The sequence below is a fragment of the Ranitomeya imitator genome, chromosome 3 (genome assembly GCF_032444005.1).
Source record: "Ranitomeya imitator isolate aRanImi1 chromosome 3, aRanImi1.pri, whole genome shotgun sequence".
In the NCBI taxonomy this organism is placed as follows: domain Eukaryota; kingdom Metazoa; phylum Chordata; class Amphibia; order Anura; family Dendrobatidae; genus Ranitomeya; species Ranitomeya imitator.
Window position 1 is genome coordinate 31,008,736 of NC_091284.1, and position 16,175 is coordinate 31,024,910.

The 16,175-nt window shown below is 44.8% G+C and overlaps 1 protein-coding gene across 2 annotated transcripts in view; it reads right to left on the reverse strand.

Moving 5' to 3' along the window:
* Positions 1-206: 206 nt before the first annotated feature.
* The window catches only part of LOC138672580 (interferon-induced GTP-binding protein Mx2-like), a 44,072-nt gene continuing 28,103 nt past the window's right edge, over positions 207-16,175 (reverse strand). The window contains exons 8-15 of one of the 2 annotated variants that reach the window (XM_069760709.1): positions 15,818-16,016; positions 10,532-10,610; positions 8,407-8,529; positions 8,109-8,250; positions 6,979-7,137; positions 6,769-6,845; positions 3,426-3,686; positions 207-3,322 (exon numbers count right to left, since the gene is read on the reverse strand). In XM_069760709.1, the coding sequence (XP_069616810.1) occupies positions 3,092-3,322; positions 3,426-3,686; positions 6,769-6,845; positions 6,979-7,137; positions 8,109-8,250; positions 8,407-8,529; positions 10,532-10,610; positions 15,818-16,016 (1,271 nt within the window). In that variant the 3' untranslated portion in view covers positions 207-3,091. The remainder of the gene's footprint in view (positions 3,323-3,425; positions 3,687-6,768; positions 6,846-6,978; positions 7,138-8,108; positions 8,251-8,406; positions 8,530-10,531; positions 10,611-15,817; positions 16,017-16,175) is intronic. The other variant, XM_069760708.1, reaches the window with a different exon arrangement.

Below are 16,175 nucleotides of genomic sequence, written 5' to 3' on the forward strand. Positions count from 1 at the left end.
AAATATATGAGGTACATTTGTACCTATGCAGCTTGTTATGGATGCAAAAAGATCTCGACCCCTTATCTCGGAAGCGGGTGGAGATATTTTATTGAAATTTGGCCAATATATTCTGGACCAAAAACGTCTTTTCAAAAAAAAGTTATTGCAATTTTAAAACGGAATAGTTACAATTGTACCTATTCAGCCGGATAAGGGTTAAGTACAATCACCAGCTGGGTGCTGTGTCCTCCGGGTCAGTGGTCCAGCCAGCTCTCAGGTAATTTGGAGTTCACTTTGTGAGAACCAGCGTCAGACTGGAGAACATCGGGCCCACCAGAGGATTTGATTCTGAGGGCCCACATTTCTCCCCCACTAAAGAGCCCCATAGCAACTGCAAGGTTTGCACTATGAACTCTTCTGAAGGTGAAGCCAGGGCCCGCCGGAGGATCCTCCGGTTCTCTGGTGGGCCAGTCCAACCCTGGTCAGAACCCCCTTCTTATGTTCCTTCTCTGTCCGTCTCACTGCGCTGCCTCCAGCCTCTCCTGCCCTGCGCCTTCACACACAGTGTCCCAAGCCAGCAGCCTCGGATCCTGTTGGACGATGTCCTCCTGGTCCCCTTGACCCTATGTGGCTAGCTTTTCAGCGAGTGTGTGTGGATGTGACTGTGGCACATACAGATACCACAGCCTCCGGCTTGCTAGAATGGCAGAACTATTGAATATAATAGTCAGCATAGTGCTGATAAATATGAGGTCAAATACCCTACCTATATTAAACAGATTATGAGACACCAGGATGTTATAATAAACAGCTAGATGATAAGTGCAGGAATATTACAATTATAAATAAGTCGTGCCTAAAGTTAAGCTACATGAAAAACCTTGCACCCTGTTTAGATCACTTATATCAGTCTCCTGGTCACATAACCCCAACTGCTCATATCCACTATAATATGCCTCTATAGTTATATTACCACAAATGTGTTGCTAACAATTAGCCTTACATATTTAAGGAGCCTATTCTGAAAGTATTACCTCAAGAGCCAGTGGCACTGTGTGTGGGAGTCCAGGTCAGCACATCACCCTGACGCGCGTTTCGGAGACTTGCTCCTTCGTCAGGCCTGGAGAGGTCTAGTGTTTGGTTCTAGTGTGTTGGTACTGGGTAGTGTCCCCTCCTTACCCAAGAGCAGAGTACCACACCTCTGGCTGAGGTGCAGTACCTCTGTGGCGACTGGACCCTCAGGAGGGGCACCACATATAGACATTCTAGAAGCCTCCCCCGCTACTCTCTGGGATGGGCTCCACCAATCAGATCCTAGGAGATCATTTCTTTCTTGGGAACGTGCAGTGAGAAGACTACAGACGGGTCTACGTTGAAGACCAAGGTGAATCAGACCATTGATGACCAAGAGTTGGAAACAGGGACTATGTAACGCTCGCGCCGAGACTGGTTGGCGCGGGCACCTGGGGGTGTGGCCCCACTGGACCACAGACCGAACTTCCCTGGAAGGGGCGTAACTAAGTAGCTTCCTAGGTGTTCGCTGGAGCCTCTGATGGTGAGGTCAGACTTGTGCAATAGGAAGCTACCAGGTACAACTCCAGGGTGGAGTCGGACTGTGGATGCTGATCCCACCGGGGACAAGACACGGGCAGGCAGGCACGGCTGTGACACTGGCTGACAGACGGGTATGGCAGAGGCCCTGACGGGCGGACTGGCTTGACGGAGATACAGGCAGGCAGACGGGCGTGGCTGGCACTCAGGCAGACAGGCGGGCACGGCTGGCACTGGCAGACAGGACTGATACTCTGGTAGGAACTGGTATTCAGATGAATGTGTGGAAACAGGTAATAACCTGTTCAGACTGGAGAATATAAAGGAACAGGTAGAGACCTGTAGGGAAAGTTGCAGAATTAAGATAGAGCAAGAGTGGAAGAAAAGCTGAATCGCAGGAGGCGGAGTACGAGTAGAAGGTGGAGCTATGAGCAGAGAAGGAGAAGGCAGAGCAGAGAGTAGAGAAGAAGAAGGCAGAGCCAAGGACGGAGCCGCAGGAGGCGGAGCCAAGAGCAGAGATGCTGGAGGTGGAGCCAAGAGCGGGGACGCTGGAGGCGGAGCCAAGAGCGGGGACGCTGGAGGCGGAGCCAAGAGCGGGGACGCTGGAGGCGGAGCCAAGAGCGGGGACGCTGGAGGCGGAGCCAAGAGCGGGGACGCTGGAGGCGGAGCCAAGAGCGGAGACGCTGGAGGCGGAGCCAAGAGCGGAGATGCTGGAGGCGGAGCCAAGAGCTAAAGACATAGAACCGCAAGGAGCGGTGCCAGGTGGAACCGCAAGGAGCGGAGGCGTAGAGCAAAGCCACAGAGAGCGGAGCAAGGTCAGAGAGCAGAGCTGAGAGAAAAGCTGAGAGACACAGAGCCACAGGTTGTGGTAGAATCGAGCAGAAAGATAAGGCAGAGGTACACACAGCTGAGTGGGAAATGACTAATGACAAAGAAGGAGCAGGGACGGACATAGACCAGAGTACAGACAGGAACGGACACGGATACACAAACAGAACACAGATGAAGGCCTGCAATAGTGCAGCCCTCAGAGACAGGAAACACACGACCTGGCAGCTCAGTAGCAAATGCAAACTGAGGGGAATAGTTTGCTCAGGCATCCTCCAATGGGTGAGGATGCCTTAAGTATCAGAGGCCTCAAGGCTATTGGCCAGAAGCACCTTAGGGAGGTGCACACAGTCTCAATAAGAATCCGGAGTGGCTGGCGCCGCCCCCCTATGCACACAGCCAGGAAGTGTACACAGAGCAGGCCGCCATGAAGCACATGGCATGGAAGCAGCAGCAGACAGATCTCACAGCATGGCACTGGATGAGTGAGTAGATGTAACAGGCAGGTGGGGAATGGAAGGCCATGCAGTGATGCCGGCAGGGTTGTTACAGACTAAATGTATTGAGGAAACATTGTTCTCACATTGAGGAAAGAACAAACTGCGCAAAACGACATCACAGATAACTGGAATAAATATTCAGAGGGAAATTGACCACAAGAAGAAAGAATCCAGGAACGAGCCACTAATGGTTCCAGTGCTTCTACAACATAGGAGAAATTATGAGATTTCTAGCATGGAAATCTGGCTAATCTCCGTTGGGCGGCACGGAGGCGCTGGATCTGGTCTTTCAATTCCTTCCGCTCCCTCGCCACATCCTCCTTCTCCATCAGTAACACACTGAGGTTCTCCTTGTCTTGGATCAGAGACAACATTTGTGATTGCAGCTTGTCAGCGAATTCATGAAGCATGTAGTGCAGAATGATCAGGGGGATCTGGTTTGACAAACGGGCAGTCGTATTCTAGAGAAATATAGAAAGCCGAATATTAATCGATGGATGGATCTACTCACACTATAGATCATATCTAAATCTGAGGACATATTAACCATCGTAATGAACTGACCTTGAAATACGCCTCGATGTGTTGAGACATTTCCTCAACAGAAAATGCTGATTTCTTTTTTTGTTGTGACTTTCCAGAAGATCCAAAAGGAGACACAGAAACATTAAGAGCTGCCTCTTTAGCTGCCTCTGCCCGGACGTTCCTCAGAGCTCCACCATAAATCGAGTCCTGGCAGTATATGTTCTTTTCGACCTTGAACTGTGTATGGATCATTTTTTCAGCCTCCCTTTGTTGGTCGCTGCAGATATCTTCTAGCTTTTCCTGATGAATTATGAGGAAAAAAAGACAATTACGAAAAGGACTGTGCAGGACCCTACAAAACATAGGGCTGAAAAAAATCCACCATTCCCCATCACCAAATCTTCTGACTAGTGGCTTCCTCATTAATTTAGACTGGACTGATATCTATAATATTGGCGTCAGCAGAGTTTAAGGGTGACCGTACTCTACAGGTAGCTGTCGGCAGAGTGGACAGCGAATCATCCCTTCTCTTACACAAGCATGCTCGGCTTGGAAACTTCCTATAAGGCCATGTGCACATGGAGTCTTTTTGGAGCACAAAAGCCAAATATTTGAGAAAGTTTGTATTTTTGAGGAGGATCTTAGGGCTAAAGGGGTTTATCAGTTTTACAAAGCAGAAGGTCTGTGCTTAGTTAGGATAGGTAGACCCAGGGAACTATAGGCCGGTGAGTCTGACATCTATACCAGGAAAGATCTTTGAACAAATTATTACACAACATGTGTGTAAGTACCTGGATAAGAATGAAGTGATTAACCAGAGTCAGCATGGGTTTTTAATTAATAAGTCATGTCAGACTAACTTAATTTCCTTCTATGACAGAATCACTGACTGGGTGGATCAGGGAAATGCTGTAGATATAGTATATCTTGACTTCAGCAAAGCATTTGACAAAGTATGTCACACAATCCTTATTGAAAAAATGACTAAGAATGGAATGGACGAGGCAACTGTTAGGTTGATTCATAACTGGCTTAGTGATCGGACCCAAAGAGTGGTCGTAAATGGCTGCACATACAGTTGGAAAAATGTCTCTAGTAGGGTACCACAGGGTTCTGTCCTGGGCCCTGTATTGTTCAACATTTTTATCAGTGATTTACATGAAGGAATTGAGGGTACACTGATTACATTTGCTGATGACACAAAGCTAATACTAATACATAGCTAATACTAGAGAAGAGAGAGAGAGGATTCAAAAAAGATATAAATAAACTGGAGCAGTGGGCAACAACTAACAGATTGGTTTTCAACAGGGAAAAATGCAAAGTACTACATCTGGGCAATAAAAATGAAAAAAGCATATACAGAATGGGAGGAATAGGGCTAAGCAACAGCACATGTAAAAAAAGATTTGGGAATACTTATAGATCACAGACTAAACATGAGTCAACAGTGTGATTGTTAGGAGTCGAGTTCCCGCCGCTGCACAGGGGGAATCTCGAACCATGTCCGCTGCGGTCTCCCATTCTCCTCCAGCCGCAGTGGAGCCTGCTCAGCGGAGACGTCGGTCCCAGCATCTGGCTCAATCTGATACTATGCGCTTGGTTACTGCTGCCTTTCCAGGTTCTGCCTTTGTAGGCAGTACTGATTAGCAGCGAGCAGGCGTTTCAGGGACTAAGTCCTGCTTTTCACATACTGAGCATGCCCACAGGACGTCGGGGGTCACACGCTCAGGTCCTGTAGCAGCTCTTATTGGACCACTAGGAAGGTCCTTGAGTGCTGCAGCTATAAAAGGTTTGCATGGCCGCACAGCCATGCGCTAGTATAAACCTATTATCGTGTGTGTGTGTGGATGTGTGCTTGTTCTGGTGATTGCTCCTTAATCATTCCCATTCCTTGTGTTGTTGAATGTTCGCGAATGTTGGAGCTACCTAGCACCTGACAGTGCTACCCTACACCAGAGCACGATCTGTACTGCGTCAAGCCAGCAGTGTCCGCCTGCACGGCACTGCATGCACTCTGTGCTGTAATCTTAATTTATCCTGACAACTGGTCAGTGTAGGGTGGGAACTCCCACTTGATCTCTGCATCTGACTCGGGGTGTCCTCAGGCACGGGCTCAAAAGCCACCGAGGGTCAGAGCGGGATCAATCACCAGCTTAGTGGGGGTGACTCTCAGGGATCCCACTAGCGTTCGTCTGCTGCATCCTGTCTTTGCTAACAGGGCACAGTGTTTCATTTGTTTCACTGCGACTCTGTGAAGCAACACAGTTCGCTTTAGTTCTTACCGGGTGCCTGAACCCGAGTTTACTCCAGCGTAGTACCGCCATATAGTGCCGCCATTACTTAGCAGCAGGTTCCATCTCTGCACCGTGGACCCCAGGCTGCGAACGCACATTTACCATCTTTAATCTATTCGGTGCGTTCCGCCAGCCCTAACAGCGATGCAGCAGCAAAAAAGGCAAATACAATCCTGGGATGTATTAACAGAAGCATACAGTCTAGATCACGTGAAGTCATTATTGCCCCCTACTCCTCTTTGGTCAGGCCTCATCTGGAATACTGTGTCCAGTTTTGGGCACCACATTTTAAAAAATGACATCAACAAACTCGAGCAAGTTCAGAGAAGAGCGACCAAAATGGTGACCGGTCTGCAAACCATGTCCTATGAGGAACGTTTACAGGATTTGGGAATGTTTGGCTTGCAAAAAAGAAGACTGAGAGGAGACTTAATAGCTATCTACAAATATCTCAAGGGCTGTCACATTGTAGAAGGATCATCATTATTCTCATTTGCACAAGGAAAGACTAGAAGCAATGGGATGAAACTGAATGGGAGGAGACACAGATTAGATATTAGAAAAAACTTTTTGACAGTGAGGGTGATCAATGAGTGGAACAGGCGGTGACGAGAGGTGGTGAGTTCTCCTTCAATGGAAGTCTTCAAACAGAGGCTAGACAGACATCTGTCTGGGATGATTTAGTGACTCCTGCTTTGAGCAGGGAGTTGGACCAGATGACCCAAGAGGTCCCTTCCAACTCTACCATTCTATGATTCAATGAACAATATCAGATCAGTGGAGGTCTGACTTTAAGCAGCCGATCGGCAGGATTTGCTTAAAAGTGGATAAAATGCACAACCGCTACTAAATGTGCAGAATTCTGGCGAAAAGAGCAATCTGAGCAATGAGGAGAACACAGGTTTGGTCTAAGCACAACCACTTCTTCCACCAGCTGATCGTCAGGGTTCCCGCGTTCCATCCCCACTGACCTGAGATTATTGGCCCAACGCTTTTATAAGTTGGAAATTACGAGGCGGTATTCAAGTTCAATTTGATTTATTTTATAGAATTTTACAAATGATAAAACAGAATACTTATCCTACCTTTGCACTTCTGTAAAGATTGTAATAATGGTTAAAGTGTCTCACTGCTGTGGCATGAAAAGCTGATCGGACACATTCTAAAAAAAGAAAAAAAAAATAAGCGGTCAGTACCATGGACCTAAAAGAGTCCAGAAATGTAGTGAAGCCCATGCTTTACTACGTTTTATAACACATTTTTTGTTGTCACTTACTTCTGGAATGATTTCTTACCTGTGACTTCTTTCAGCTTGTTGATGGCTGGCTCTTCATATGTTTTGATTTGATTTTTTGCAATGTTTTCAAATGTTTTAAAATTGATAAATCCTGTAAGTTCCCGGCCACGATGTTGGTTCTCAAAAGAATTAACGTCATCTTTTAATTCCCGTGGGACTGAAAGGCAAAGGATAAGATGCAACATTCAAAAAAAAAAAGCATTGGCCAGTTGATATCATCTATGCAAATGTTGTAAAGAGTCACACCAGCCAGGAGACTGAAGAAACGTTATCGGCATCTTAGGTAGCTAGCAAGTGGGGAGGAGTGACACTCACAAGTTATTGGGACACCTCAGGGCTTAGTGTACAGAGGAGAATAAGTGCCTAAGTGCAAGTTATTGCAGAGTGTATCCCAGGGGAGTAAGACTAGCTACCCTACACAGTGAATACCACCCCGAGAGTGAGGATGATGAAGCAGAAGTGCCACCACAGGGAATAGAGTTTTATTGATGTGGATGAAGAATGCAACAGGGCAAAAATTGGCCATCATAAAGGGCAAAAAGTTTGTTACATCGGAGAGGGTTTGTGAGCTGGTGTCTGTGTGTGAAGAGGATGACTACGGAAGAGATAGATAAGCGACTTATGCCTAAGTGTGAAGAGCTGTGAGGTGGTAATTAGGAGGGAATGGTGCAGAAGCATGTAAATGAGCAAAGTTAAACTTCTGCAGGAGACTGAGGCAGTGGAATAGTGGAAAAATGAAAATTACAATGTTTTAGGTGCCAGTCAACTACGGATAACCATCAAGCACGTTGCCTTTTGTGAGCTGCTGCAACCATCAAGCCTGTTGCCTCTTAAATAAACTGTGTGAAAGCTCCTTGACTTTTAAAAATGGATCTGTTGCTGACAAATGTGGTATTCTATGTGAGCAACTAGGGTTAGGTTATTGCCTCTAATAAAGATACCAAAAAAGTGAAAAATAAAAAAGTTGGAGAAAAAAAAGTTTTACAAAGTTTAAAAGCATAAAACTTTAAATCAATGAATAAACTGTCATGTCCCAAATGGATTACGCCTGCTCGGAGCGGCTTTCTCTTTCTTCCCCCTATACACAAGTCTTGCTGTACGGTTGCGGATTTCGTGATCTATACTTACAATCATCCGCGGATTCTTTCAGTTTCGTTTCCCATTTATAGAATATTTTTCGAATGGTTGTGAACAGTTTCTGTTTCCCCACTGTGACCTCTTCTTCTCCTTGCGAGAACTGAGTGATTTCGTCCACAAAACGTTTGATTCTCTGTGGAGGAGATAGGAATGGAATAACATGATGCAAATGGTGAATCAGCAGTGAGAGCCGGCGTATATAGGATATAGAAATGTATCTACAGGTGGAGGACATATTGTATATATCGAAGTCATGGGAGTTTATAAACTCCCCTCACATGGATCTTACTTTTATGAGAAATAGCAGTTTCTCTGACTCCGACTCCGGGACACCTGCGCCGATCATCTCCACTTTCATCTCTGCCGTTTGAAGTTTGGTTTTGATCTGGCTCTCCAGGTTAGGTATAGTCCTCTAAAACATACAAAGACATGATTGAACTCTCCCTCGTACCCACTGGGCCATTCTTCTATATGTACTAAATCCCACATTTGTATAAAAGGTTATTACTAAAATACTATAATTGGCGCCTAAACCCATTGGCGCCTTTTGGTCTAGTGGTATACCTTGTGGTCTACGATGGTGATGTGGCTTATGGTAGTGTTCATGGTCCTCCAAAGTATTTATGGGTCAAAATCTAATATCTCTGGTGATCTAGGGTACATTAGCTAATAAATAGTTTTCTGATTGTTTAAGATTGTGAAGTTGTTAATGATATTATCTATGGCAGTCCATTAATTATTTTTTTTATTTTAACTACGCTTACAACGATAAACAATTTTAAATAGCACAACGAAGAATATAAACTTTGTAATATATCCTATTACAGAATATTTTATAGATCAGGCTCTTTGTCTCTTCCTCTGATCGCTTGATAAAATCTGTGCACATGAAGCAGATAAGAGATAATATCAACTTCACTGAGAGATCAGGTTACAGCTGTCTATGGAGAAAGGAGTAGGTGGGGGCATGGGTTTGGAGAAGTCATCTGCTCACATGAAATGTTGCACATATTCTTTGTGTTTTGCAAGAAAAAGTATTTATTTTCTCACTGACAGGCACAAAGCTTAGTGGTTACAGTCTTGTACAGTGGTACAAGCTTTGTGGTTGCAGTTCCTGAAGAGGCACAGTACTTGGCGGATGCTCTCAAACTTGGTAGGCACTAATTCTTGAAGAGTAACAATAGCGGTTGCAGCTTCACTCGTCTTAAGTTGAAACTTCATGCTGTACTCAAAGGTGTTTGCGAGCTCTTAGCCGAACCTGTGTGCTGCCATGATTTTAAGTGAGGTATCTCCCTACTATACAATAACCTGCCTAGGTGTTGGATTGAGCGGCAGCACCAGTCACCTACATAAGGCTGTCCTGACTGGAGATTATACAAATTGATTGGCAGGACCCGGTGCAGCTGCTGGATGGGAGCACTATGAACCACCTCTAACCTGATGGCATCCCTGGCTCTACTTGGTGTAACATCGTTGTTATGGTGTGATGCACATGTAACATTGCACCAGGCCGGCTAATAGAAAGAGGAGCTGGGTGTTACGGGTTTACCATGACAGAGAGGAGCCAGAAGACTGCAGCATCTGATTTCTCCTACTCCGCACTGATTAGAAGCACTTCATATTAAATGGTGCAGGTTTCTTTTAGCAGTACAGGGGTTAATCTCTTCAGCTGAGAGCTCCTAGAAGCTTTCCTGCATTAAGGCTCTCAGCTGTTCACTGTTAGCCACTCCCCTCCTATATAATCTAGGCCCTGGCTATAACTCATTGTCAGGGTAGCTTATGCTGCATGGCTGGAGGTTGTTGGTGGTTGTTATTGGAGAAGGCCGTTGATGGAGTTATCTTTGACTGTTGCTAGGTTTTGAGAGTGTGATAATTCCCTTTCTTCTCCTGCTTTGGTTTAACCCCATATGCCACTCCATGATGCATTCCTCTGTTGTCTGACTATATTTGTATATTTGGTACTGTATTTTTAATTATCCCTGTTCGTGTTACCTTGTTAGTCTGGTTGGTGTATTACGGTACACTACTACTTCCCTATTCCCTGGGTGTGGGAAGGGTACAGACTGAGGGCGGATTCAGGAGCTAAGATAAGGTATGTGGCCCAGAAGTCTTCACCATCAGAAGTAATCTGGAGAACAGGGCGAGCTTGGGCGCCCCTAGTATTAGGGACAGGAAAGGAGCCCCTGGTCCTGGGATACCCGACAACAGAGTCATTACATTGGGGGTGCCATTAGGTAAGAGACGGTTCCCGTCCCGAGATTCTTTTGACCTCCGCTCAAGCCTAGGGGATCCAATACTATTGCTTACTAAATAAAGCCTATCCATTGTTTCTGACATGACACAGCCCCTTGTTCCCAAAGGTGGGACCCTCATTTGTTGGACATGTATGACTCATTCTCATAAAGTAGACTTACTGAAATATGTTCCACAAGTTCAACAGTAAGTTTTTCTGCCAGTAAGGAAGTTGTAGCTCGTCGCTCTTTCAGAAGAACCCTAAAAAATAACCACGACTTGTCTTAAAATGGTTCCAGCATATAGAAATTGATCTAATCTGAGCAATCGACACACAGCTTTAACTCATAACGGACAATTTTTATTTCTACACTTTCATTTTTTTTGTCCTTTTTCCATAAGTCATAAAGATTTTTTTTTTCGAGGGTTTCTGCTTTTAACAGTGGTCGTTTTGAATGGCGCCATTCATTTACTATCTATTGTGCTGTTTAATTAAAATGCGGTGAAAGGAAATAAACAAAAAGAGGACAACTCCATATTGAAATCACTCTCTGACAAGACAAAAAACTTTGCATTTTAAAGATACCGGTAATTAATTTAAGGGTATTATTAAAATATTGTCCCTAATCTGCCTATAATTATTGATTTTGTGGTAGCCACTTTTATTTCAAATAGTTACATTGGCTGAAAAAAGAAGAGGGTCCATCAAGTTCAACTTTTCTACTTCATTTGATGACGCCCCGGGGTGCCATCCCTTGTATATCAGAAAAGGACAAGTAATATCTAGAGCACACGTTCCCCCAACATGTTTCACTGTGTGTGCTGCGTTATCGGGGGATGGGATACTGGCATGAATGGTGAAAAAAAAAATTACACCATTGTTTCAGGGTTTTATTTTTACTACGGTAACAATGATCAAACAATGGGATTTTGCATGTCCGTACAATTATACTAACGCTAAACTTGTGAGGGTTTATTTGAAGTGTGCGGAGCTCACGTTTTTATTGGTAGCATATTGGGGTACATACAATGTTTTGTTTGCTTTTTTTTCACTTTTGAGGAGAGGTACTGTGTTAAAAGAAATGCAATCCTGGTATCTAGATTTTTCACTTTTCTTTGCTTTTACCGTTTTAATATTTTTTTTATTTTGACAGATTTAACTTTTAGTTTATTTTTTTTATTTCTTTCTTTAAAAAAAAAAGTCACATAGTTTTTATTAAAGCATATGGCAAAAATGTAACACAGTCTGATACATATTTCAGACAGGTACAATGAGTACAAAACAGATTAATACATTTTCCATTAACCCCTTCATGACCCAGCCTATTTTGACCTTAAAGACCTGGCCGTTTTTTGCAAAAAATGGAAATTTGGCTAAAATTTTGAAAATTTCGCAATTTTCAAATTTTGAATTTTTATTCTGCTAAACGAGAGAGTTATGTGACACAAAATAGTTAATAAATAACATTTCCCACATGTCTACTTTACATCAGCACAATTTTGGAAACAAACATTTTTTGCTAGGAAGTTATAAGGGTTAAAATTTGACCAGCGATTTCTCATTTTTACAACAAAATTTACAAAACCATTATTTTTAGGGACCACCTCACATTTGAAGTCAGTTTGAGGGGTCTATATGGCTGAAAATACCCAAAAGCGACACCATTCTAAAACCTGCACCCCTCAAGGTGCTCAAAACCACATTCAAGAAGTTTATTAACCCTCCAGGTGCTTCACAGCAGCAGAAGCAACATGGAAGAAAAAATGAACATTTACCTTTTTAGTCACAAAAATGATCTTTTAGCAACCATTTTTTTATTTTCCCAAGGGCAAAAAGAGAAACTGGACTACAAATGTTACTGTACAATTTGTCCTGAGTATGCGGATACCCCATATGTGGCGGGGAACCACTGTTTGGACGCAGTACAGGGCTCGGAAGGGAAGGAGCGCCATTTGACTTTTTCAATGAAAAATTGGCTCCAATCTTTAACGGACACCATGTTGCGTTTGGAGAGCCCCTGTGTGCCTAAACATTGGAGCTCCCCCACAAGTGACCCCATTTTAGAAACTAAACCTCCCAAAGGAGCTTATCTAGATGCATAATGAGCACTTTGAACCCCCAGGTGCTTCACAAATTGATCCGTAAAAATGAAAATGTACTTTTTTTTCACAAAAAAATTCTTTTAGCCTCAATTTTTTCATTTTCACACTGGCAACAGGATCAGGATAAAATGGATCCTAAAATGTGTTGGGCAATTTCTCCTGAGTACACTGATACCTCACATGTGGGGGTAAACCACTGTTTGTGCACACGGCAAGGCTCGGAAGGGAAGGAGCGCCATGTGACTTTTGAATGAAAAATTAGCTCCAATCGTTAGCGGACACCATGTCGCGTTTGGAGAGCCCTTGTGTGCCTAAATATTGGAGCTCCCCCACATGTGACCCCATTTTGGAAACTAGACCCCCCCCCCAGGAACTTATCTAGATGCATAGTGAACACTTTGAACCCCCAGGTGCTTCACAAATTGATCCATAAAAATGAAAAATAACTTTTTTTTCACAAAAAATTTCTTTTAGCCTCAATTTGTTCATTTCCACATGGGCAACAGGATAAAATGGATCCTAAAATTTATTGGGCAATTTCTCCTGAGTACACTGATACCTCACATGTGGGGGTAAACCACTGTTTGGGCACACGGCAGGGCTCGGAAGGGAAGGAGCTCCATTTGACTTTTTGAATGAAAAATTAGCGCCAATCGTTAGTGAACACCATGTCGTGTTTGGAGAGCCCCTGTGTGCCTAAACATTGGAGCTCCCCCACATGTGACCCCATTTTGGAAACTAGACCTCCCATGGAACAAATCTAGATGTGCGGTGACCACTTTAAACCCCCAAGTGCTTTCACAGAAGTTTATAACGCAGAGCCGTGAAAATAAAAAAATAATTTTTCTTTCCTCAAAAATGATGTTTTAGCAAGCAATTTTTTATTTTCACAAGAGTAAAAGGAGAAATTAGACCCCAATATTTGTTGCCCAGTTTGTCTTGAGTACGCTGATACCCCATGTGTGGGGGTAAACCACTGTTTGGGCACACGTTGGGGCTCGGAAGGGAAGTAGTGACGTTTTGAAATGCAGACTTTGATGGAATGGTCTGCGGGCGTCACGTTGCTTTGCAGAGCCCCTGATGTGCCTAAACAGTAGAAACCCCCCACAAGTGACCCCATTTTGGAAATTAGACCCCCCCAAGGAACTTATCTAGATATGCGGTGAGCACTTTGAACCCCCAAGTACTTCACAGAAGTTTACAACGCAGAGCCGTGAAAATAAAAAAAATCATTTTTCTTTCCTTAAAAATTATGTTTTAGCAAGCATTTTTTTATTTTCACAAGGGTAACAGGAGAAATTCGACCCCAATATTCCGGCCTACAGATTTGGCGGGCGCACTGCGCATGCGCCCGCCATTTTAGAAGATGGCAGCGCCCATGGAGAAGACGGACGGACACCGGGAGGCTCGGTAAGTATGAGGGGGGGGGGGGGGATCGGAGCACTGGGGAGCGGACAGGAGGACGAAGGGGAGCAGACCACAGAACGGGACAGAACGGAGGACTGGGGAGGAGATCGGTGGCGGGGGGCAGATCAGGGTTTCCAGCCATGGCCGATGATATTGCAGCATCGGCCATGGCTGGATTGTAATATTTCACCACTTTTCATAGGTGAAATATTACAAATTGTTCTGATTGGCTGTTTCACTTTCAACAGTCAATCAGAGCGATCGTAGCCACGGGGGTGGGGGGGAAAAGCCACCCCCTGGGCTGAAGTACCACTCCCCCTGTCCCTGCAGATGAGGTGAAATTGAAGTTAACCCTTTCACCCGATCTGCAGGGACACAATCTCTCCATGACGCCACATAGGCGTCACAGGTCGGATTGGTACCGACTTTCATGATGCCTACGTGGCGTCACAGGTCGGGAAGGGGTTAACAACACTCTAAAGGTACTGTCACACTAGACGATATCGCTAGCGATCCGTGACGTTGCAGCGTCCTCGCTAGCGATATCGTCCAGTGTGACAAGCAGCAGCGATCAGGCCCCTGCTGGGAGATCGCTGGTCGGGGAAGAAAGTCCAGAACTTTATTTCGTCGCTGGACTCCCCGTAGACATCGCTGAATCGGCGTGTGTGACACCGATTCAGCGATGTCTTCACTGGTAACCAGGGTAAACATTGGGTAACTAAGCGCAGGGCCGCGCTTAGTAACCCGCTGTTTACCCTGGTTACCAGCGTAAAAAAACAAACAGTACATACTTACATTCAGCTGTCTGTCCCTTGCCGTCTGGTTCCTGCACTGACTGCTGGCCGTAAAGTGAAAGCAGAGCACAGCCACAGCGGTGAGTCACCGCTGTGTGACTCACCGCTGTGCTGTGCTTTCACTTTCACTTTACGGCCAGCAGTCAGTGCAGGAACCAGACGGCAAGGGACAGACAGCTGAATGTAAGTATGTACCGTTTGTTTTTTTACGCTGGTAGCCAGGGTAAACATCGGGTTACTAAGCGCGGCCCTGCGCTTAGTTACCCGATGTTTACCCTGGTTACCGGGGACCTCGGGATCGTTGGTCGCTGGAGAGCTGTCTGTGTGACAGCTCTCCAGCGACCAAACAGCGATGCTGCAGCGATCCGGATCGTTGTCGGTATCGCTGCAGCGTCGCTAAGTGTGACGGTACCTTAACCCACATCCTGAATCAAATTAGGCACCTTCACCCAAAAGGGCTGGAGGCGAGCACACGACCACATCATATGTAGCAGATCGGCACCTTCCTCACCACACCTGGGGCATTTTGAGTCCCCTCTCAGTCCTGCCTTCATCATTCATAACGGGGTCCTGTACACCCTATAAACCAGGTATAGCTGCGACACCCTCTTAGCCTCACTCAAGGAAACCTTGGGGGTATATTGTAGTATGGACTCCCACTGGGACTCCAACAAGGGACCCAAGTCTGCCATCTATTTTTCCCTAATCCTTAATGGGTGCTTCAATAAAAAGGTGTCCATCAGACCCCTGTACATTAAAGTAATGTAATTAAAGAATTTCTAAGGACTGCTTATACTTATACACTATGAGGATATTTGGCTACTGATTAATAATCACAGCGATTAATGAAGATATGGGATCAGTGTAATCCTTATGTTTTCCGTATGTGCCATCCTATTTCGATTTACTGGGATAATCCCATAATCCAACCTACAAAAGAGGTGGACTTTATGCTAACACAGCCTTAAAGTGAGTATTTGGGGGCCGGAATTAAATGTCCCGATTTTTGTCATGAAAATGCGGAAAAGTATATTATTCCAATATGGCAGAGGGGCTTAATTCTAATTCTGTATTCCCCCATTATTGCGCACGTATGAAATTCCCCTAATGGAGCCCGGTCCCTCATCCATTGTTACAGCTGGAGATAATATGTTTGCATTTTACCTGAAATGTTCATTTTCCTCGAAGAAAGCTTGCTCATTTTGTAGGGCCGTCTCCAGTGAGATGTTGTTCATGATCTCACTCTGCCCCCGACACTTGACTATCATGTAGCCTTTTTTAAGCTTGTACACCAGATTTTGAACAACACTTACAACATCTGGTTCCATTCCTTTGTCAACTAAATCTGGTTTAGTCAGGATCCCTAGGAAATAAATCAGATTTGATAATGAGGTGTCGTCTATATATTGACTGCAGCACTGAGAGGTGGAGGAGCTGACATGGAGGCGTTAAGTGAACCCAAAAACACCATCCAAATCAATATCTACATCCTTAAATGTTGGCCAATCTATGTGTGAACATT